Source organism: Nannobrachium achirus (assembly GCF_963921795.1).
Source record: "Nannobrachium achirus genome assembly, chromosome: 4".
NCBI classification, from domain to species: Eukaryota; Metazoa; Chordata; class Actinopteri; order Myctophiformes; family Myctophidae; genus Nannobrachium; species Nannobrachium achirus.
This window is the reverse complement of record NC_137813.1, coordinates 33,885,914-33,910,203: the sequence shown is the minus strand read 5'-3', so window position 1 is coordinate 33,910,203 and position 24,290 is coordinate 33,885,914. Positions and strand designations below refer to the sequence as shown.

At 40.7% G+C, this 24,290-nt stretch overlaps 2 protein-coding genes across 3 annotated transcripts; both read left to right on the top strand.

The window, feature by feature from the left end:
* The first annotated feature begins 52 nt into the window (after positions 1–52).
* Positions 53–9,933, top strand: pick1 (protein interacting with prkca 1). Of its 2 annotated transcripts, XR_013961899.1 has the most exons (14): positions 53–191; positions 740–812; positions 974–1,085; positions 1,967–2,095; positions 3,346–3,412; positions 3,662–3,751; positions 3,981–4,034; positions 4,455–4,517; positions 4,746–4,879; positions 5,254–5,346; positions 5,511–5,561; positions 6,054–6,198; positions 7,215–8,817; positions 9,045–9,933. XR_013961899.1 is itself a non-coding variant. In XM_080722924.1 (13 exons), exons 2-13 carry the CDS (start codon positions 772–774, stop codon positions 7,475–7,477), a joined length of 1,242 nt encoding a protein of 413 aa, XP_080579050.1. In that variant the 5' UTR covers positions 53–191; positions 740–771; the 3' UTR covers positions 7,478–9,933. The 2 variants fall into 2 exon arrangements, 1 of the variants encoding a protein (XP_080579050.1); XM_080722924.1 differs by having other exon boundaries at positions 7,215–9,933.
* A 1,424-nt stretch (positions 9,934–11,357) lies between these two features.
* Positions 11,358–23,883, top strand: plbd1a (phospholipase B domain containing 1a). Its single transcript, XM_080722919.1, has 11 exons — positions 11,358–11,598; positions 12,577–12,799; positions 12,953–13,036; positions 13,757–13,898; positions 14,244–14,384; positions 15,592–15,736; positions 16,789–16,989; positions 18,485–18,625; positions 19,628–19,813; positions 22,384–22,490; positions 22,793–23,883. Exons 1-11 carry the CDS (start codon positions 11,523–11,525, stop codon positions 22,967–22,969), a joined length of 1,623 nt encoding a protein of 540 aa, XP_080579045.1. The 5' UTR covers positions 11,358–11,522; the 3' UTR covers positions 22,970–23,883.
* The last annotated feature ends 407 nt before the right edge of the window (positions 23,884–24,290 follow it).

Here is a 24,290-nt window from a genome sequence, read left to right as displayed (position 1 = left end):
TGCTTCTCTCTCCAACATCCGCTGAGTTACCGGAAGTGACGAAGAAAAGTAAACAGATCATCATCTGTCAGACAGAGGCAGGCAATCCAGAAATAAAACATTTGCAAATACAAGGAACAATTTGATCAACACTGCTTTCATATGCATGTCAAGGGACATTTGTATGAGCGTGACCATTGCATATTTCAAAGGTAAACCCGCGACTTCTTATTCCTATTCTTAGTTATTATGATTCTGTTCCAAATACACCTGCTGCTACTGTCTCGGCTACTTAGCTATCGATAGCTAGCCCTTTTCCTCGCCGTTTGAGGATATTTTTTCAATAACAAAACTACAACTCATTTGTTTTTCTTTCACTACATCAGGTTCATGCATGCTTCTATCTATCTATATGATAGATGTAGTGAGGTTTACTTCACGTGTTATTCCAGCTGGCTAATGTCAGTATACTGTTGTTATTACCAGCTGTTTGCTCCAGTTCTGCAGTAGCCAGCCTCCTACAGTGACTGACTGGCTGACAAGGGGAAAGCTATCAGACAACTAAATCCATAGATAGACCATTGTCTCTGCTGCTACATGTAACTCCCAAGAGTGTACAAATGGAACACAATGGACACTAGTCTCTTCCATTTTTTATGTCTCAGAGATACACACCCTTAAAATTACATTATCTTCCCCTTTGTACATTATGTCATTGTTCAAGCATACTTGATTGTAATGTTACCCTGTTCAATATCAGGTTACACAAGGACGGAGTGAAGCTGGCCTGATATGTTCACAGACATGGACTATGAGTTGGAAGAGGACAAGTTGTAAGTTAGTTAGAATAATTGTCACTTTTAAGTTTGTAGTGGTGTTTGTTTTGAATGGCTTTGCAGTAAGCTATAAGAAATCATCTTGAAGATATGGTTGTACAACAAAGTATAAAATAGGTTTAAGGGATACCGGTAATTTAACGTTGTCTCCTCTAAAGGGGGATACCCACCGTACCTGGAACTGTGACTCTGAAGAAAGATGCTCAGAACCTGATAGGGATCAGCATTGGGGGTGGGGCACAGTACTGCCCCTGTCTCTACATTGTACAGGTAGGTACATGTAGACTGGTTTCATAATAATTGTTGTACTAGCCTGCACTGGTGCCTTTCTAGCCTTAGATTAAGATTCACGTAGCGAGACCTAGGCACTTGTGACGCGTATGCCGCTACGAGAGTCTTAGCGAGCTAACAGGCAAAACTGTCCTAGTGGCTCTACTGTCCTAGTGGTGGCTCTACACATGCACAAATGCAAGTGTCACTGCTTTTCCTCGTTTGCCACAATGTTGGTTGCAACAGCGCCTCTTTGATGGCTGCTGGCTGGGAGGCATTATTGTGCATTCTTCCGTCTACACATGTCATGTCCTTGCATGAGCGAATAGGGGATGCATGTTTAACCAACATTGTGGAAAAGCAGTGACACTCCGACACACACTTGGTAAAAACTATTTTTATTGAAAACAACGGACACAAGGCTTCCTGCATAGTCACTAACAGTTGGCAGAAGCACTCTGGTGTCCTATATTTTGCATTTGTGCATGTGCCTCTAGGACAGTTTTGCCGACCATCCAGCCAGACTGTCAGACAGCTCGCTAAGACTGTAAAAAGAAAAAGGGTGGAAAAAAATGCGCTAGGTGTGTCTTAATCAATGGAAAGGAGTGCCTTTCCATTGCATCTGTACAATCCTTTGGGACTGTACCAGTGATTAAGTGCTATACAAATAATACACCAGATTTACTAGACATCTTCAACTAATGAACAATTTTTAATCACATGTACCATAAGTCTCATTTTATACAATCTTTTATTCTTTTTTCGCAAACGGTGGTAAATCCAAGTGAGATTTGGTTGAGTGAAAAAAATCGCATAATTTGCTCTCTTATGGGATGTTGCAATTGCTGCCTTTTTAAAATCTTATTTCTATTGTCTCCCAGGTCTTTGACAATACCCCTGCAGCTCTGGACGGGACAGTGGCAGCTGGTGATGAAATTACAGGAGTGAACGGCAAGCCTGTGAAGGGAAAGACTAAGGTGGAGGTGGCCAAGATGATTCAAGCTGTACAGGTACACTGTAATGGGGATGGAGAAATAGAAGACTGGCATTAACTAATTTACTTTAGCAAAATATCTCTCCTTTGAAAACATTGAATTTTGTACATATAACCTTACAATAACATTAGTGTGCTCGCATTAAAGCCATTCTGTTGTTCAGTTGTTTAACAATGGGCAACCCGGTTGGAAAATCTGGTCCCCAGTTTGATGTTAACACCAGCCAACAGCCATTTAATGGTCATGCATACGTTTTAATGCCAGGTTAAATTAGTCCACACAATATAACATGCTTGGTAACAACTGTAGCCTGGAGATTATTTTCTATTCTACAAACCAAATAATCTGAACCAACGTGAAACGTATTTGATATATTTTTGGACACTTTTCTTTTGTATTATGTATGGCAGATGTTATTTTGACTGCTGTTTGCATTGTCAATGAAAATTAAAACCAAGAACAAGTTACTTACAGATTACTTCAGTGTGTGTGAAAGGTACGTCCTGTAACGTATGTCACTGACCTCACTTGATTTTGGGTGTAATCCCACCATCAGACTGTGCAGAAGAGGGACATTGCTCACAAGCCCAGTTCACTACTAGAGAAATGGGAACAATAGATGGTAGCACGTGACATTCTGTCACCAACGCAGAGTGGCTGTGTTGTTTTTGGGCTCCATTGTGAACACACAGGAAGTTCCATGACTCCAACAGTGGATTAGAAAGAGGGTCCAGTTTAGGAATTAAAGGATTAGATTGTGTCATTGACTGTCCAACCACTGCAAAGACTGCATGTGGCATTTACTCTCAGCATTAGTAGCAAGGTGTGCAAATTATCCGTGTTCTTATTATTTAACTACTACTAACTATTATTATTATTATTATTATTATTATTATTTAACTACACTTGTACTTGTTCATTTCAGTTATTGGTTTACAGTATAAATAGACAAACATTAAAGGGGGGAACCACCCATTTTCATGGGGTTTGTATTGCAAAGTACACCAAGATGATGTCATCATGGTGTACTTTGCAATACAAACCCCCCCAAATCAATCATCCAGTTCTAGGCAACACAGAAGCAGGGGGACTTTTTTCTTATTTCCACATAACAGCTCAAAGGTATATTAATGACATAGTTTCCCCTTTAAGTTTAATTCAGTTACGTAATAATTAAGGTGTTTTCCCCTCATGGATCGAATGTAGATAATATTATGTTAACATATGTTATTATGTTAATTATGTTTTATTATATGCTTCTACAGGGAGAAGCAACAATCCACTACAACAAACTCCAGGCAGACCCCAAACAGGGGAAGTCTCTGGATATAGGTAACTGCTCCAATATGGAAATGACTGGAATAGATGGGCAGTTGTTGTTGTTGTTGGCTTTTATGTCCGGTGACAGTAATACAAATGCACTGAACAATTATTTAATAAGTTAACCCTCCTAAAAAATGCAGCTGCCAGCTGGATGGCTTTAGTATAGTGTCTACTGTCTACCCATTGTCAATATAATAAACACTTTAATTAAGAGCAAGTTAAAACACCATGAATGTATTGTTTCCTTGTTTGTTTCAGTCCTGAAGAAAGTGAAGCACCGCCTAGTGGAGAACATGAGCTCAGGCACCGCAGATGCTCTTGGACTCAGCAGAGCCATTCTATGCAACGGTTAGAGAGTGGAGTGTTTATGCTTATGCTTTCTTATACCGTGTACTGTGTGTAATATACTGTAGATATGTATCATTTATATACATATACTGTACTGTCTATAGATTTATAGATATAGATAGATTTATTGATAAGTAATTGTAATATTGGTAAGGATATAACTAAGACTTAAACTTTTTAAAGACTGTCTTATATATATTGTTAATCTGTACCTAATGTTTCTTTACAGATGGACTGGTTAAGAGACTGGAGGAGCTGGAAAAAACAGCAGAACTTTACAAAGGTCTTAAACTGCTCAAGGTTGCCTTGCAGTACATTACATCTTTATGAGTGGTCTTTAGGATCTTCTAAAATTCACCATGGATCACAGCCGCTCTAACTCCCGAGACACTGCCGCCCTGTGGTACCTGATAACCTGATAGACTCAAAAGTGAACCTGCATTTGGCTGCTTCTCTTAATTTACTGCCCTGGTTATCATCCAGACTTGGAGTAAAATAGCATCTGTTTGGATAATTGTATCAGAATAGTATATATTTATATAGTATGTATATAATTAATACAGTTTGAGTTGGGGCTTGAGATGGTTCTGTTGGGGGACCTGGCTTACTGAACTTGAACATATATTTTACTCAATGCTGTAACTGCAGAAATAGGATATACATTTTATTTCTTATTCTCATATCATCTCTGTTTTCTTTGAAGGGCTGATGGAGCACACAAAGAGACTGCTCAGAGCCTTTTTTGAGCTCTCCCAAACTCACAGAGGTGTGTTGCATGTCATCCCACCTTTTTCTACCCTAGAAGTTCAATGATAATAATAATTGTGACACTCATTTAGTCCACTGTAAACACAAATCTTATAATAATTCCCATGGCAATTGGATTGCCCAACCAACATCGGCATACCTAAGACTAAGAGTGTCCAAATTTTCATGCCTCTGGAAAGATCACACTTATTTGGTTGATGTTTCATGATCATTCTAATTCTTTCAGCATTTGGAGATGTGTTCTCGGTTATTGGCGTACGGGAACCCCAGGCTGCAGCCAGTGAAGCTTTTGTGAAGTTTGCGGAGGCACACCGCAACATTGAGAAATATGGCATTCAGCTCCTGAAGACCATCAAGCCTGTGAGTGCAGAACAGAGTGTAGAGCATTTAATGCTTAATGTTTTTTGGGAACACATCGAGTTTATAAAATAATAAGAAATGTTTTCATTCATTGATGTTTCATTTCTTGAAAAAGTGTTGATCTGTTTGGACTGAATTATATGTCCTCGAGGAGTTTTGAATATCTTATTTGTAAATTTCGTCCGATTGTTTTGTGTGGTACCTTTTGTAGTTGATTTGTGGATAGCCAACCAATACTGTATAGATCAACTTGACCTGTTGCCTCTTTTTTGTAGTAGTGGCCTGGGTTCCTCTCCCACTTTATCTGTTTAATCAAATGGCTAAACCATGAGCCCTGTCACACCTATTGTAAGTTATTGTATTCTGTTGAACAGATGCTTCATGACCTGAACACATACCTTCACAAGGCCATACCAGACACCAAGCTCACCATCCGCAAGTACCTGGATGTCAAGTTTGAATATCTAGTGAGGACACATCACCATACTCAATTCATCTTTTATAATACTGTACATCTGAAATGTTTAACCTTTTTCTTTATGAGATGAACACGTTCCATGAAGATGTTTTATAGGTTCACTGTTATATAAGTTAAATGTTGCTTTGGCTGATTACAGTATTTGTTTTTAAGTCATACTGCCTAAAGGTGAAGGAGATGGATGATGAAGAGTACAGTTGCATTGTGAGTAACCTTATCAAGACCATCAGAGTCTTGAACAACTTTCTTGTTCTACCCCAGATATTAACCCGAGTAGAGTTGTTTTGACCAATGAGCTTATAGAGCCTTCCTCGCAGCTTGCTCTGGGGAGAAATTAAACGTGTCTAAACAGAAACGGGATAGTATTAAAGCCAAGGTCATGTCCAACATAAGACACAGGATCTAAATGTCTCAATAGAAGAGCTGGGACACCAAATACAAACATCCCCAATTGTTATATTGTATTAACATACTGTTTGTATAAACATACAATACAGATTGGACAAAATAACATTTAATTCCCTCAAAAAATAAAGACAAATATACTTGTGTTTAGTCAAATTTACTCTGGGATTTTAGCAAAAATGTTTTTTTGTGAGTTTGTTTATTGTGTGTATGCAGTAAGACATATTGGATCTGTCTCAGTGAACACCTCCACATTATCCTCATCAATACTTGATATGTTTATTCCCTCAGGCCATGGGAGAGCCCATGTATCGTGTCAGTACTGGTAACTACGAGTACCGTCTGATACTGCGGTGTAGACAGGAGGCTCGGGCACGCTTTGCCAAGATGAGGAAGGATGTGCTTGAGAAGATAGAACTTCTGGATCAGAAACATGGTCTGTTCTTTTCTCTACTTACTTTATATCACTTTGTTTTTAATTCCCTCGCACGTGTAACTTAACTAGGATTTCAAAGAATTTATAAATCAAGACAAAATGTACGATAACGTTTATTTAGTAATAGTTGATTATATTTGAATTGAAAACAATATTCAACTGTTCAATTGTTTTGGTTCACTTCCTGCATCTCTTTTTCACCAGAGTGGAGCGATATTTGTCAAGACTACAGACTTGAATAAATCACCTTAAACCAATTCTATTCAGTTAGTTAAAAAATGCAGAACAAACCATAGCGGTGTGAAAGTATGTTTTCTTTTTTACAGAAATGGATGCAGCTTTGCTGACTTGAGGAGAAAACAAACAGCTTTTTTCCCTTCTAAATCGATGCGTTAGTTCATCTCGCAGCTGATAAAGGCATATTAATGAATCTCTATTGGCTCTATTATTAAGCCTGATCAAGTCAGAGTTCTTCTTTTTTTTTTATGTTATCCCACAATGTTGTAACCCATTGTTCACCCAGTGCCAATTGCCAACCTGGGGAGAGCCCTGAACTGAGCTAATGCTTCCTTCAGTGCATGAGGAGTGAGCACAGCAGGCCACTTCTTATCACCTGACAGGGGGAAGCTTCCCCGGTTGGATGTAGCGTGTAGAAGGAACACGTTATTCCAACCAGTTCCTTTCCCCTCCATCAGGCGCCCCGGCTGGCCAGGGGGAGGCAGTATAGAGACCAGGATTACTGCATGTTTTTGAGGGTACCTACCCTAGGAGACACAGGGAGAACATGCAAAAAGATCAAGTCAGAGTTATGTTGAAAAATGTTCGTTAAACTTTCTTCAGTTCGTCAAGCCCTTACAAAACAAAAAAAATGCATTTGTCGTCTGCAGCCTTTAGTTTAGACTTTAGACAGTTTATTTTCGACTGAGTCAGCCTGTCACTTCATCTCATCTTCTGACTTCTGTGTACCCCCCACACACACATTGTCCCCTACCTTCCCCCTGTTCTTCCCTCTCCAGTCCAGGACATTGTGTTCCAGCTACAGCGCTTTGTGTCGGGCATGTCGCGATACTACGACGAGTGCTATGCCGTTCTGAAGGAGGCAGACGTCTTCCCCATCGAGGTGGACCTCTCCCGCACCATGATCAACTACGGCGGCCAGGCCCACGGCTATGCAGAGGATGAGGAGGAGGAGGAAGAGGGCAGTGGAGGAGAGGAAAGAGGGAGTAGTGCAGTCAGACAAGCAGAAAACGGTGCTGAGAAGCTCATTGATGACGAGTGACTGATGTGAGGGCTGTGTTGGTCGGTCCTGTGGAGAGTAAGTCTACCACTGAAACCCCTGTTCTTCATTTTGCAGCAGTTGACCTCAGTGCACTCATACATCTTTGTGAGTTGTACATTGAATGGCGGATGGAATGGTTAACATTGTCAACACACTGGAGATTACGCCTGGAAAACCCTGCTATTGTATATCACTGAATCCTGTTTGCACTGGAATGTCTCAACAAATACATCTCTACAGTACAGTAGAGTAGACCATATAATAAAAATACTTAAATTAGTCATAAATTACATATTTGGACAGTATTTGAACATTAACCTAATTTATAAATCCCTTTTAGTTTTTGTTTCATGGAAAGTTTTGGGGCATAGCTGTGCTTGACATTAGATGACTGCTTAATGAGAGCCAGAGTTCGAGATTCATAGAAATTGTGAGTGGGTTCTGAGTAACTTTGCAGTGTAGTGCCTTTTTCTGTCTATTTTGGATCAAGTCTGATCTCTGATGGAGTTGGGACTCCGGACTATTTTGCAATGTACAAAACACCATGAATTGGTGATACATAGACATTTAGCATCTAATCTTAATGGACATCCACAGCAAGCACTATGACTATTTCGTTCCACTGTCATATAGTCGTGGTGTGGACTCTGACATCCATTTGAGTTTGAACAATTTGAAAGCAATATCTTCATAGTTATATTGCTTGGTGTGCAGCCCATTATTCCTTATACTGAGTCTGCATCTCAATCTTGGCTGAAAACAATCTTTATTTGTCCTTAGCTGACCTAAAAAGATAGGGACATTATGAAAAGTGACTGGATGATGTCATGAAGTAAAATAAGTATTTGCTGCTGAACACTGGTCTGGCCCTATTAAAAGTGACTAACTTATTTTCAGGAAGGGAAATATTGACAACTCCAAAATAATATTCTTGATGAGTGCAATAGTCAAAAACCCAAAGGAAAAATGTAGGATGGAATTATTAGTAGCCTTAAAAATGTGACACCTGGCAAAAGTAGTGTGCAGGATTTTGCTGTTTGTGGTGGGTTGACTTATTGTGAGAAAACTGTTGTACACAATATAGAAAATATTTATAAAAGGGAAATGTGTGATTTGATGATTTGATTTGAGCTGTGTTTTTGACCAAATGAAGATGATTTTAATTCTGAGCCACAGTGAGGAAGTGATGTTACATTCCCAGTTAAATGTTTTCCTAGTTTTGGTCTGCATTTAAGCGTTTTAGAAATCAGTAATAATGATATATTGTTGGTTGAATAGAATGCAACTCTTTTGTCTGAATAGACATGTCGGTCTGCTTTGAAGGACTTTTATATGTGTTGGTTAATATCAGTATGACATCATTATGTACACTTAATAATTTGTCTTTACGCCTTTGTTGATTTCATCTGGCTCTACTTGTTGTTGGAGTCGGACCAAATTGTCACTCTGTTGATTTAGTGTCAGTTAACCACTTGAACAATAGCATCCCTATTCAGGGGGGACCATTTGCTGAAAATAGACGATCCACAGCACGGTTGTGAGCTTGTAGATCGGATGTTTTCGGTAGACCAAAACAAAGTACAGACCTGGTCAACTAAGTATTAATGACAAATAGCCTATAGAGGGTTTAAGTGTTTAACACATTTTCCTCTTCATATTGAAATATTTGAATTAGACATTTAACTAGATATGAGTCCAGCTTGCCACTTGGGGGCAGTGTCATCACATCAGGTTACCCTGTATGTGTGGGAAGGCTTAAACCACAAACTGAAATAAATCTCTGACAATATAAAAAAAAGATGAAAGAATTATGTACCAACTCTTACTATTTTCACCAAAACGGTAGTTTAGGTGAAAATGTTAAGAGTAGCTTGCCCAGAAGTAAGAGTTATTAATCACAGGTGTAGGAGTGCACATTACATTGTTTTAGGAAAAGCTTCTGTTCTTTCTCTTCACTGGAATGTATTCATTGAAAGGGACCTATGTGTGTCTAATAGTTTTTGTTTACATTTGAGTTCCTAGAGAATTATATTGGTTTGAGTAGACTTTTGTTTCTTTTTTCTTTTTCTCATGTTAAGGTTTGTGAACCTTAACACTACCTATCAACAAATATATTCACATAGTATATATATAGTTTATTTTATTTTTTTCAGGGGAGGGGATTGATTTTTGTTTAAAAGTGTGCCCAGGAGCTTCATACAGAGGTTATTTAAAGTAATATTTTCAAGAAGGAATAAAGCATATGAACAGGATCATTCCTGAAAGCAAAAAGCTGTAGACCAGAATGTAAATTGTTGAGACAAAGGGTATTTTATTAAATGTATAAAGCTGTTCTCTCTTTTTTTTCTCTTTATCTTTGTGTTGGATTATTACTAATCATGGGTTTGGTCGCAAACTATTCGGCTACAGTACATTGACTTGAAAGTTTGTGTGAAAGTGAAAATGTGCTTTATTAAATTAAATATAAAACAACCTCAGTGGTGTTGTTTGTGTGCTGTCACTGCTGTGTGCCATTTAGGCCTACAAAATCTTTGCATGTATAACTTTAGATGGCTTTCTTCAAACCAACAAACACACTTGGTGAAATATTGGCCCCCATTTATCAGCAGTAAAGAACAGGATACAGGAAAAGGAGAAACCATAAAAGCTACAGTAGCATGATGGAGAGACATTTAAGGCAACACACTGTTTATCTGACAGGTAACAGTACAGAGAACACACAGACCGGGAAGAGCAACCAACATGATCCTCCTAATGGCACCAAAACCAACTGGACACTAGGGACGTGGGCACTAGGGAGATGTGGTGGGAAAGTCCTGATCTGGCGAAGCCCGAACTGGCGAACAGGGGAAATGTCCCCTACCGTAGCGATCTGGCGAATCGTTTTATTGTCTTAAACATGGCTATGTTTTAAGGCATTTTTCGTAGTTATTGAGTGCTTGCGCATTGGTCTCGCCTGTTGCCCGTGGCGGTGGGTACTTGGAGAGGTGGACAACTAGGCACCAAAACCTCCTGGCACAAAGGACAGTCTACTGGTTTTTGTCCCCTGGTGTTGACAATCTCCAATTTAAGGGGATTAGACTAGTGCTTGTTCAAGTTGTCCATATTAATAGCATCCAGCTTCCTCGCACGCCCCTTGAAGAGATGGGACCCTCTGTAATGATTCAGACTGAAAAAGACTGATATGACATATCTGAAAGCCTGTTAGGCGATCATGACATATCTAACAAAGGACCCCAGCCTCCTCGGAAAGAACATACTTCAAGTGCACTCCCATGAACTTTTAGCTAGCCTACAAGCGGACCCTTTTGCTCCTGCCAAGGCTGCCATAATCATAATCCACAAAACCATCTCCCTGATCTTGCTGGCGTTGAACCAGAGTCAGTTTACCTCATTCCACCTCACGAAGTCCACTGTGATCGAACTACTAAGGCACAGCAATGCCCCCCCCCGCTGGGATTCTAACCCGAAATCTTGAAGTAACAGTGGCAGAGACAGAGTGACTTGAAATGAGATCCATCTATCTAATCCATTCTATTTCTAAGGCTCTGAACAGTGGTAACCATTGCAGACTGCACCGCTATGACGTTTAAATACCAAACCATGTACATTGCGGATCACGTGCCCCAGTGGCCTAATGGATAAGGCACTGGCCTCCTAAAGCCAGGGATTGTGGGTTCGAGTCCCATCTGGGGTGGTACGTTTTTCTTTCTTTCCATATTTAGACATTACGAACTGATTTATTTACATTTTACCTGACGTCAGTCAAAGTAAGCGCTTGACACTGATTTTATGTATTCCTTTTTCCTTGTATGCTAAGGACTCCTCGATGGGAGGCTAGCCAACCAGGAATCGTTCTGTATTGTATCCACCAATAAGGAAACCTTCCTCAATCTTTAGGGACTTTCAGCCCTATGCTTTCAGCTCTCCTGTGTTTGGTTGATAGACAGCTAAGTCTAGTTGTTGTCGGTCTTTCGGGTTTCGGCACACCAGTTGCTCTTTTGTACGCCACGCAGAGCATTTTATTTTTGACTTAAAGCAAAATATGTTTTTAAAGAAGAGGTTGTATATCTTTGTTTTATTAAATATGGCCGTGGTCTTCACCAGTGGTCACACTGACAGTAAGTACTGCATTTAATAAATCAGATTAAGTTGCTAGCGTAGCCTAAGGTATTCTTCTACCAGCGAAGTTTAAACTTTAGACTATTAATTGTTGTCGAACCACACCGAATGATTCCACAATCATATTGTTGGTGTAGTTTTTGTTTGCCTTTTGCATTGCATGTACACAACATGTAACACAGGCTACATATATAACGTGTAACATACAGCTGCACACTGCCACTCTCCAGCGACATGCAGTCGTGGGCACCAAAACATTATGGGTATTTGGTCAATCTGGGCATCCTGGAGTAGAAGTGGTAAATCCGGGCACCAAAACAGAGTGGGCACAGCACAGTGAATATCCTAGTGGGCCATACAATAAATAGAGTGGGGGGAACCTGATAAGTTTGGGCACCAAAACAGAGTGGACAATGGGAATATAGTTGCTTACAAGTCTTAAACACAAAGGTTATTTTATTGCAGTAGTAGTAGGCTGTAACTGAGTCCACTACAACAAGATTTATTGATGTGACTTGTAAATAGACTAAGCCCCCATGCTCCCCCCCCCCTTTTTCCTTGTATTCTGCCTTTTGTATTTGATGTTATGCTTTTGAAACTGATATTATCCTAGATAAAGTACTATGTTCTATCCGTCTGTCTTTCAATGTTATATGAGATACTTAAAGTGTGGTTCCTGTGGAAATAAGCCTCGGCTTTCTAGGATCTCCTTTTAGTTGACCTTGTACCAGTGATTTGTACTGTCATGAAACTGTACTTTTTTCTATTGCAATCTTCTAATAAATTCTTCAATCAATCAATCAATGTTTGTCACTCCAAAAATTGAGTGACAAACTCGTACACATTTTGATGACTCCTTTGGTTGTAAGTAACACAACAGCATCCGGGAGCTGTAGATCTATACGATAATGGACCTACCATCACTCTAGACCTATTTTAATGTGTGTATGTTCATTATAGTTCTTGATCATTTTCAGAGATGACAGCGGCCACAGTGTATTGGGATCCCACTCACAAGACTGTCCTGCTGAAAGAGGGCGTCCTTGAGACAGAGGGTGATGCATATGGATACCTCAATGACACGCTGTTCAGCTCAGGATGGAGTGTTTTAGAGATTCGTGCAGGATACGGGGAGACACCTGAGCCAGATGAAGTCACTTTCTTCCTAGCTGGGTACCTCGAAGGCTTCCTCACTGCCCAGTAGGTATTCCTGAATATACAGTCTTACAGCTACATATGAATGAAGCATTACTGGAAATCCTGCAAAGTTGTAAAACCACTACAATGTACAGTAAACTATGCTTCGCTTTTTTCTGGTGTGTATTATCAAATTAAGATTTGTCATTCCAACAGGCAGATGATCGACCACTATGCCAATATGTACCCGCAGTTGATCAGCAGCCCAGAGGTCTTAAGCGCAGTTCAGAGCTTCATGAAGTGAGTTTGGTGGTGCTCCTTTGTATCACCATGCCCTTATAAAAAATCAATTTCTTCTAGTTTCATATCCTTATATCAACAGTTATTTGGTAAGACTCTAGCTTGTGCTTAATGTGCTACAGTCAGCTCATATGACCATGATGCCAAACAGTGAAACTCAGTCTGTAATTGGAGTAGATAGGCCTAACAATAAGCATATTGTTTAATAAGACTGACTGCATTAGCAGGGATGCTTCGTGGATGCATTCTCATGGGCTGACTAGCGCTATGGGGAGGGGGGACCTTTGTTAATTGCACATGGGAAATTCAGTTTCAGCTTTACCCAGCTGCTCAGATGGTCATGATGAGTTAAAGTGTGTTGCTCTTGACACTTTGACAAGTAGACATGGGTAGACCGGGAGGCAAACCGGTGACCCACAGGCTAATATCACAGTACATTGTTTTATTCCTCGTGAGTTTAAACATTTTATAAAAAACGCCCTCTTATCTTTCATAGGTTTTTTCCCCCCTTCTAAATAAGCTAAGAAAAAGTATTCAGAACATATTCAGGCTGTTGCCAAACCTTGGCATAGTGAATATGTTACACCAATCAAAGTATAGCAGTCACATACCGGTATTCTGAGCATAACAAACTCCACTTGCAGATTATGGAAGTACTGAAAAATAGAAAGAGGAACCACAAAAACCACCAGGGACACTGCACATTTGTTTTGCTTTCAGGAAGCAGGACATGTGGACGAGGGAACAGGTGAAACGGAACAAGAGTTCTGATCCTCTGTGGCAACACACAGGGTTCATAGTGGCTCAGATGGACGGACTACAGGCTGGAGTTGCACACTGGGCCAAGAAGCAAGGGAAGAAGGTCTGTCAAATGTGGTCTTTAATTAATAATACACAAACAAATCCCTATAGAACTGGTTCCAAATGATGATTAAATAAAGTGTGTTTCATCATCAATAGTTCAGGTAGAGGTTTCTGGGTATGTGTTGACCTGGACAACATTTTAAATTTAAATTTAAATCTTTGTCAAATAATAAAGTCTAAAATGTTTCTCTATCTTGCTGCTTCTAATCTCATGGCCAATTATAAAGAACCATATGAGACCACTTTACAAATAAATGAGTGTCGGCTCTCTCTTGCTATTTCTATATTCAGTAAATCTTCGACATGCTAACTAACAGCTGTCTATCTGGTTTCCTTCCCACAGCCCTTGTCCATGTTTTCCATCCAGTTCCTGAATGCAGTGGGAGACCTCCTGGATCTGATTCCAGCTCTGGTTCCCAGCTCCAACCATCCCCTCAGAGACTTCAAACTACCAGGGATGGGACACTGCTCTGCACTGATAAAGGTCAGCTTGTTTCTCAAAGTTTCTCTTCTCCAGAATGTTGGTAACACGTTCTTTATCATTATACCTAATCAACATTTTCCAAATGTTTCAACCTCATGAACCATAGTATTTCTATTCTTGTGCAAACCTTCGGCATGCAGATCTGCAAGCTCAGAACAATGCATTGCAATGTGATGTGTAACAACAACACCTGATGTCACATTGCAGCATGATGTCACAATTGAGGCTATATATACAAGAAACCAGAATGGTTCAATCAGTGTGACATAGAATTGTAGCTCATAAGTGTGTATTCTATGTAAATTGGAGATTCTTTATCATTATCAAGACTTCGTTGAAGCTAAATACTTAGACCAGACTTTGAGAAGAGAGAGTCATAGATAGATTGAAGAATACTGAACACCAGACGTACTATAAGATATAGTACTCGAAGAACGGGTCTACTCTTTATCAGTATAAGAGCAACTAAGTATATAGGGTTTAAGTGGTTAAAATGACTGAATAAAGTGTCTTCACATACTGTACAGAGAGATCTCTTTCAATGTAGAATAATATTATGGGTCCCCATCTCTCCAATATACATTGCAGAATGTGCCTTTGCTGATGTTGAGCTCCTTAAAACTTCAACAAAGTCGCAAAGACACATAAGGGAAACACACGCAGGACGCTGAGGCGGCGCGGCCGCGCCGTGCCAAAACATACAGCCCCATTATTTTCAGTGAACTAACCCACACCGGCGGGCCGGCAGCATCAGACACCTTGCCTGCCACACCGATACGACGCTGTTCTATTTTTCCAGCATTGCCGCACGAAAATGTTCTCCCCACCGGGAGAAATGGATGCGCCGTGTGGCAGCGCGCCGCATCCGGTTGGTGTTACCACGCGGCACTTCACGCACTTCAATACTGTGATGCTGTGCAGCCGCCTGCGTCCGGTGTGTGTTCCCTTTAGTGGGTGCAACATTAAATAATGAAAAATGTGCACTTTGTTCACTACATTGATCCTTTAGAGATCCTTTGGCCTTTGAACTCTGACCCTAGTTGTTGGATTCAGTGAGGAGTACTGTGTGATATGTCTGTTTGTGTCCCTGGTTTTCAATGTGTCATTGACGCAAATTCCAATAACCACTGCTGACATGACAATGCAAGACTACATTTTGAATCTTCGCCTTCATTAACGCTTCTCTGTCAACCTTCCTTTGCACCAGATGTTGCCAGGCTTCGAGAACCTACTGTTTGCCCATTCCAGCTGGTACACTTATGCAGCCACCATGCGCATCTACAAACACTGGGATTTCCATGTCACTGAGCCCCACACGGCAACTGGGAAACTCTCGTTCAGCAGCTACCCTGGTAGGCGAAAGACCTTCAAAAATAATTACCTTTTTTGGGAGTATACACTGTATGGGGGGGCTCTCTTGGTTTGTTATTCTACCCTGTAACACATGGCAAAATCTCGATATTCCGACGGCCTGAAAGTCCGATGGCACGGAGATCCGAATCCGATGTCCCAGAGAGAGAGAGGTCCGCCCCCCCCCCCCCCCCCCCCCCCCCCTGCCTGGCATGATTAAAATAATTAATTAATTAGCCTAAAAGCCAGCAAATAAATAGCCAAATCTGAGCACATATAAATATATGGCTAAAAAAAGTATAAAAGCGTGAGTGTGACCAAGTTTAACATCTTAAACATCACATGCATGCAAGCGTCGCATCCTCAGTCAACCGCCTCTCCTCCTCTTTCTCTCCCCCTGTGTGTGTGTCTCTGGCTCTCCGCTCTCATAGGCTACTAAATTGAACAGCCTTTCGGACATTAAGTCTGTCGGACTTTAAGGACATCGGAAAATCACCACGCGCCCGTAACACATAGCCTCCTATTAACAAGGAGAGAGATTTTCCTTTAAAAATAATATTAACAACTAACAAAGAAAAAAAAGACATACAGGGTAGAATTCTACTTTTGGAATGTATTCTACTGGTGAGCATTGAATAAAGAGAGAGTGGTTTAGCAGCTGTCTGAACCTTTCTGTACCCATTGTTCACTTTCCCTCTGTCTGTCTCTCTGTGTCACTCCCTGTCCCTGACACTTGTCCTCAATCCAGCTCAGTGGCCTTGTGGTTAGAGTGTCTGCCCTGAGATTGGGAGGTTGGGGGTTCAATTCCCCGGCCGGGTCATACCAAAGACTATAAAAATGGGACCCAATGTCTCCCTGCTTGACACTCAGCATCAAGGGTTGGATTGGGGGGGTTGATCACCACTAAGGTCCAGGGACTACAGATGAAAATTAGTCTATGGCTAACTCTGGCTCATTTACATTGAAGTGAAAACTGACATGTCGATTAATGAGTACTGTCCCTGTCAAATAAACAAACTTTCAATCTCCTCTGCCCTCTCCAACCATCACCTAGGATTCCTGGTATCTCTGGATGACTTCTATCTGCTGGGAAGTGGTCTGATGATGACCCAGACCACCAACAATGTCTTCAACTCTTCCCTCTTTTCCCTCATCATCCCCCAGAGCCTTTTATCATGGCAGAGAGTGAGACTGGCTCACAGCCTGGCACATAATGGGGAGGAGTGGGCCAAAACCTTCTCTAGGCACAACTCTGGTGAGAAAATAGAGCAGAATATAATGTAGTTGTGGATACAGATGAGTCGAAACAGGCATTTTTATTAGATACATTTCTCCGTTTGTTGGATAATTTCTAATTCCGGACAGACATCTGAAATCCTTAGCAGACATGGAACTGTTTTGTGCTAACCATTGTAGAATTTCCTCTTGATGCATATACCCAAAAAGCTATTAACAATAGTCAATAGTTGAATGAATAATAAAGTAAATATTCTGAAAGGTGTTATGCACAACATGGCAAAACATATTTATGAATCTTTTTCATGGTTGAGATTTCAGTTCCGTTTTTCTTTTTCTCAGTTCGCCTTTAGCTGGAAGTCTTGTCAACTTATTTGTGGTTCATCGGAAATCTTTCCAACTTTTGTTGACCATCCTTGTCCTTTACTAAAAGTGAAGTTGTTTTCAGATTGTTGTTATGCATTCAGCCAACTAAAAAGACAATCAAATGGGATTTTTCTCAATGACTCCACTTGGTGAGAGGTGCTGTAGTTCTGTGAGCAAGCAATTGAGCATGCATTTTTTTATATCAGGGAACAGTCCTGCTTAATTGGTAGTGATATCACAGAAAGGGTTAAGACAGAAAGGGTGAGAGTCCAACACCAATAATTGTCTATAGATCCCCTCAACTTCCACAATGGTTGTACTGTAAGACCATTTAGATAAGAGCACCCACAAAATGATTGCGACCGTAGGTCGCAGTTAACTATGAAAACCGGCATCCTGTCCGTATGTCAGTCACGCCTGACACTGTGGTTAGCCGCTCTGACATCACTGTGATGTCAGGGGAACCACTCTAACAGAATCCCTTTTATGCCCATACATGGAGATCCCTGATGTCATCAATATTAAGCCCATATCTAACAGGACTTCATATGGGAATGCCCATATATGGAGGCCACATCGGCCACATACCACACTAACAGAATCCATATATGGCCAAGACAGCCCATATCTGTGTGGCTGGTTCTACAGAAAGGGATCTCCATGTATGGGCATAAAAGGGATTTGTATGTATGATGTCAGCTGACATAGACGTCATATGACTTTCACATAACGAATAACTGAGTAAGCATACCTTGGCGTGGCACAAAGTTCGGTTTAAAAGGAGTTTTGTCCCCTCAGCCATTGCTGCACTTAACAATCTGCTAAACAATCGCCCCCGTCGCTAAGAGGGTCTTTTCTGTGTACAGTGGGGTACTGATGACTTGTCTATGTGATATGTTTTGTTGTCTTTTTGGCTATGTGTTGTTTCTTGTTTGAACAGACTGTGAAGACAAATTTCCCTTTGGGGACAATAAAGATTATTATTATTATTATGTTTGGCTCTCACAGCATATCTCCATATACAGTACATGGATCTCCATATACTGTATGGTTAACTGGTCTGATATACATCACTGGCCAGATGGCCAAGACATGGCCCTGAGGCGTCTTACTAGTACTGTGTATGATATGTGATCTTTGTGTTCTAGGTACATACAACAATCAGTACATGGTGGTGGACCGCAGCAAAGTGAAGCTCGGCCATAGTATCGATGATGGTGCTCTGATAGTGGTGGAGCAGATCCCTGGACTGGTGGAGTTCTCTGACCAGACACAGACTCTACGCAGAGGTAGAGTAAGACACAGACATACCACAGAGTTAACCTTACTGTATATTTAGATTTTATTATGGTAAAAGAAATGCAAGTACTCACAAGTAATGGAACATGTAGCTTTTCATTGAGTCATACTAGTAACTCATAATACAGTAAATGCAATAACAGTAAATTCATATCAAAACAGAGAGAGAGATTTCCCCACGGGGATCAATTAAGGTTTATAAATGTTATTGCGACCGTAAGGTCGCAGTTTAGTATGAAAACCTCCACCGGCCGTCCGTCGGTCACACGTGCGGTCGACCGCACGTCACACGTGCGGTCGACATGTGATGAGGTCACGATGAGTCATCTATGCCCAAATATAGATTTCTAGGTCAGATGGCCCATAGAGTTTGTGATGTCAAACCTAGCAACCCAATATAAACAAACCTGATGTCAGACCATATATGGGCATATTAGAAAGCCCATATATGGGCATATACGGATGACATCAGGGATATCCATATATGGGCATAAAAGGGACAAGGGCTTACAGTTAAGAGATCTCCATATATGGGCATATCAGAAAGCCCATATATGTTCTTATACTGATGACATCAGGAATATCCATATATGGGCATAAAAGGGACAAGGACTTACAGTTAAGAGATCTCCATATATGGGCATAAAGGGACAAGGACTGTTACAGTAGATATAGAGATGTCCATATATGGGCATAAATGAACAAGGACTGACAAACACTGAGATCTCCATATAACCTATGGGAATATAAGGGACGAGGACTGTCAGCTTGTAGACCTATTTTCTAAATATTGTTGTACATTAAAAACTTGAAATGGGTCGTTCTGCATAGTACTTGGGATTTGTTGATGTAAATGTTCACATAGAGTGTAATAATTGGTAAAACAAACTTTTGGCCTATTTGTGGAGATAAGCGACCAACGGTCGCTTATCTCCCGATTAGGGAGTCTTACTGGTATTATCTTATCTTACGTATCTCCCCCCTCCTTCCAGGCTACTGGCCATCCTACAACGTCCCTTTTCACCACAAGATCTACATGCTGAGTGGCTATGGAGAGATGTGGAAGGAGTTTGGAGATGACTTCTCTTATGATCTCTGCCCCAGAGCCAAGATCTTCCGCCGTGACCAGGCCAAGGTCAAGGACCTGGACTCCCTCAAGTACATCTTGAGATTCAATGGTGTGTGTTCCTTTCTCATTATTCTCATTATTGCAGCTAGTGGTAGCTTTGACTTCTGTCTGTGTAGGTGGGGTTGTTGTATGAATTAGTTTTTTCTTCATACCATGTACCTCTATATTTAAACTTTTTATATTTTTCCATAAATGAATGCCCTACTTCATCGTACAAGAGTGTCAAGTGTGTACAAGCAAAACATAAATAGTGAAATTAGATGATCTACAATTGTAGATTGTAAAAGTAAAACAGTAAAGGTTTTGGAAAGGTTTCCACCCAACCACAGCGATATTCAAAATGAAAAAAGATTTTAAAAAAGACTGAAATATAAAAGATATAACATAGAAATATAACGAATTAATTTATTAACCTAAGCCTATTTATATGCTTCTTCAAAAAAAATGATGTGTGTAATGTTCCCCCGTGCATATACTGTTCACACGACACATTAGTAAACAGAAGCATTTAGACAAAATGGAGAATAGAGTTTCTTAATTATCCTGTTAGCTTTCATTTTATCTTTGGCTGTGGCGTTTATCTCATTTGTGAGTCTTTGACACAACTGTTGGTAACTGTCTGGTTGTCTGTCTGTGAGAAAGATCTCCCCTCTCGCTTGTTAAAGTTCGTTCGCGATCCGTTATTGTCTCCACCAGCCGAAGGCTGAGGGAGAGTATGTTTTCCCCTCCGTCCGTCCGTCCGTCCGTCCGTGCGTCCGTCTGTCCGTCCGTCCGTGCGTGCGTGCGTCCTCGCAGTTTGTGAGCAGCTAATCTCAGTCACCGTTGGCCCGAGTGCTGCCAAACTGAGCACACACACTCCCTGGATGCCAATCTAGAACCTCTGCCCCACATTTTTCAAATGGGCCTTTTCTAGCGCCACCTAGTGGCCGATGTTCGCAAAACACATTTCGGTGCACTACTCTTACAGATTTTGTCCAAAAATCCTACAAATCGGTAGGCAGTTTCTCGACAGTCATGTGATCGACACGGATCTGTCCGATTTTTCATATTCCATCCTGATTGGCTAAGATTGGCTTCCAAAGTTTGTAGGATTCAGCCGTTTGGAACAAAATGCCTCAAATCCCAAACGCAAAGTGCAATTATCATGAAATCGCGCACACACGTTCCCACTAGGTCGAAGAAGAAATGCCACTTAAAATTTTTGAAATCAGCCTCATGGTGGCGCTATAACAGGGCGATTTGTGGTTTTACCTATAACTCCATCGTTGTGAGCACCTAATCTCAGTCGCCGTTGGCCCGGACGCTGCCAAAGTGAGCACACACACTCCCTGGATGTCAATCTAGAACCTCTGCCCTAAATTTTTCAAATGGGCCTTTTCTAGCGCCACCTAGTGGCCGATGTTCGCAAAACACATTTCGGTGCACTACTCTTACAGATTTTGTCCAAAAATCCTACAAATCGGTAGGCAGTTTCTCGACAGTCATGTGATCGACACGGATCTGTCCGATTTTTCATATTCCATCCTGATTGGCTAAGATTGGCTTCCAAAGTTTGTAGGATTGAGCCGTTTGGAACAAAATGCCTCAAATCCCAAACGCAAAGTGCAATTATCATGAAATCGCGCACACACATTCCCACTAGGTCGAAGAAGAAATGCCACTTATTTTTTTTTAAATCAGCCTCATGGTGGCGCTATAACAGGCCGATTTGTGGTTTTACCTATAACTCCACCGATCAGTTTCAAACTTTGTAAGCGCACTCCCTAGAGGCTAAGGATAAACCTTTGCCCTGCATTTTTCACATCAGCCTTTTATAGCGCCACCTTTGGGCCGACTTATGTAAAACGCATTTTTGGATATTACTCCTTGAGATTTTATCCAAAAATCACGCAAATCGGTACACAGTATCTCTATAGTCATGTGATCAAGTACGATCCGTCTGATATTTCATATTCCATCCTGATTGGCTAATATTAGCTTCCAAAGTTTGCAGGATTGCTCCGTTTTTGAACAAAATGCCTCAAATAATCAACCATGCTTGCGATTACCGTGAAATTTGCCACACATATTCCCACTAGGTCAAGGAACAAATGCTACCTTTTTCACATTGGCTTGTTATAGCGCCACCAGCAGGTAGACTTAGCAAAACATATTTTTGGAACAATGCTTCAAATCATGCATGCAGCGTCCGATTGCCATGAAAGATCTAAGGTGAAGAACAAATGCAACCCTTTTTACATTGGCCTATAATACAGTAGCACCACCAGGACGCACGGCCTGGTGGAGACCTGTGCTCTGAAGAGCACTGCTTCTAGTTTAACTCTGCGAGCCGCGATGGTACAGATGGATGGAACCAAATGGACTCCATGTATTGTATGAACCTCGCTCTCGGAGTAACAAAAACACCCACAATGGCTCTTTTGCCGTCTGCTTAATTCCTCTGCAGTGTGTGCCTTGTGTTTCTGCTTCTCCTTCGGTGTTGGAGGCGGAGTGTGTAGTCAAGTTGCCGACCACTTCATGTTTGACCCATAGTTTGAGAACAGCTGGTCTAGTATTCTCCTTCTGAAAGCTGTCTTCTCTACTTGACCAATGGCTTTTATTTTTACCATTTTTTACCAGAGTACAAAAAGGATCCATACTCCAAAGGTGATCCCTGTAAGTCCATCTGCTGCCGTAATGACCTGAGGGACACAAAACCTTCTCCAGGAGGCTGCTATGATACTAAGGTACAGAAGTAGCTCTGGCAGTATGCTATGCCAGAGCTATGTTAGTTTGAGCACATGCAGTTTGAGACCGCTGGGAAATTATATAGAAATCAGCTTAGTTGGCTAACTTACAGTAGGTAGGCTACAAAATATGTAGCCTACAAAATATATATTCAAAAAAATATATTTTTGAATTATACTAGAAAAAGCTACTGATCTAGAAGGCATGTGTAGAATCGGCCTCAGATCTTAAACGGTAAAAGAAATAATAAACGGCAGCTTCTGACTTTGCCACTTTGGCTGCCTCCTGTTTCTACACGCAGGTAACCGATTACTCCATGGCTGAGCAGTTCCACGCCGAGGCGTTGAACGGCCCCACAACACAAGACAATCTCCCTCCATTTGTTTGGGACAAGTTCAACAGCACTGCCCACCAGGGCCTCCCACCTTACTACAACTTCACCTTCGTCAGCATGCAGCCCCGCCTCTTCATGCCCTGAGGGTGGGTGGGTGTGTGTGTGTGTGCACGTGTGCACGTGCATCTGCGTTTGTAAATGAGAGCGATACTTTTAAATTGCACTATGACTGTGACTGGAGAACAAAGTGCAATCTGTTATTTTTCTCTGTCCTTCGCTAAAAAGCAAACTCAAGGATACTTTAATTTACTTTTAAATGTTTGCTTTAATTTTTTCTGCCGATGGTACACACATTGCATGCTGGAAGACCACTGCAGGTACCATTGGTGATGAATTTCACTCTCAGGTTGTTAATTTCGTTTTATTTTGAAATCAATAGAGATGTATTTATTCTTAGTGACTCTTTCATAGTCTTTATAATTGCAATTGTTTGTGCCTTGGAATCAGACAATTAATCCTCTCCCAGAAGCAAGTTGATCAATTGTTATTCACCTGGTTTACCAGTATAACTAGTCCCTGAATAGTCAACTACATTAGAATGCCAGGTTGGTGCCAATGATACCTGTTGGGAAAGCAATTCAGTTGTAACAGTGGTCTGCGAGGACCATGTTTGGGAACTCTGTACACTCATATGCCTGTGAACTCCATAGTTTTTTGCTTAATGAAACAATCATTTCAACGTCACACGCAGGGCTGTTGATAAACACTTTTAAAATCTTATTTTAAATACATAATTTAGAATGTATTTTGTGTGAGCAAAACCAATGGCCTTGAAGTTTGTACTTTTTATGTAGTATCTGTTTTCACTCAATGCTGCACTTTTGAAAATGTAATTTCCTATGCACGTTGTTGATTAAAAGATTTTAAATACATAATTTAGAATTTATTTTGTGTGAGCAAAACCAATGGCCTTGAAGTTTGTACTTTTTATGTAGTATCTGTTTTCACTCAATGCTGCACTTTTGAAAATGTAATTTCCTATGCACGTTGTTGATTAAAAAAATAAGAACTACCGTGACCTCCCTTGCCTCTCTTAAGTCTTATGAGTCTTATATGACTCCTTACTGTAAAATGTACAAGAGCCACCATGTTTGTCACTTGTTGTGACACCATCTATTTGAGTGGATTCTTTTACAGTAGTTCAGCTGTGCTCACACACTTTGTCCGAGTCATTTTAATTTTAGATGACACGAAGGAAACTAAACTAGTCTCATTTGTATTTCTTCAGCTATGAGAAGAAGAACCAATACTTGAAACAGAAGTCACATGTGTGTTTTCCGAGTGACAGTATCTGTGCAAATAATTAGTATGATTTTCATGTTAATGTTATGCCACTAATAATACTAATAAAGCAATACAAAGGGTGTATTCCATTAGTTAGTTTAAATACTTCTATCCTTCAATG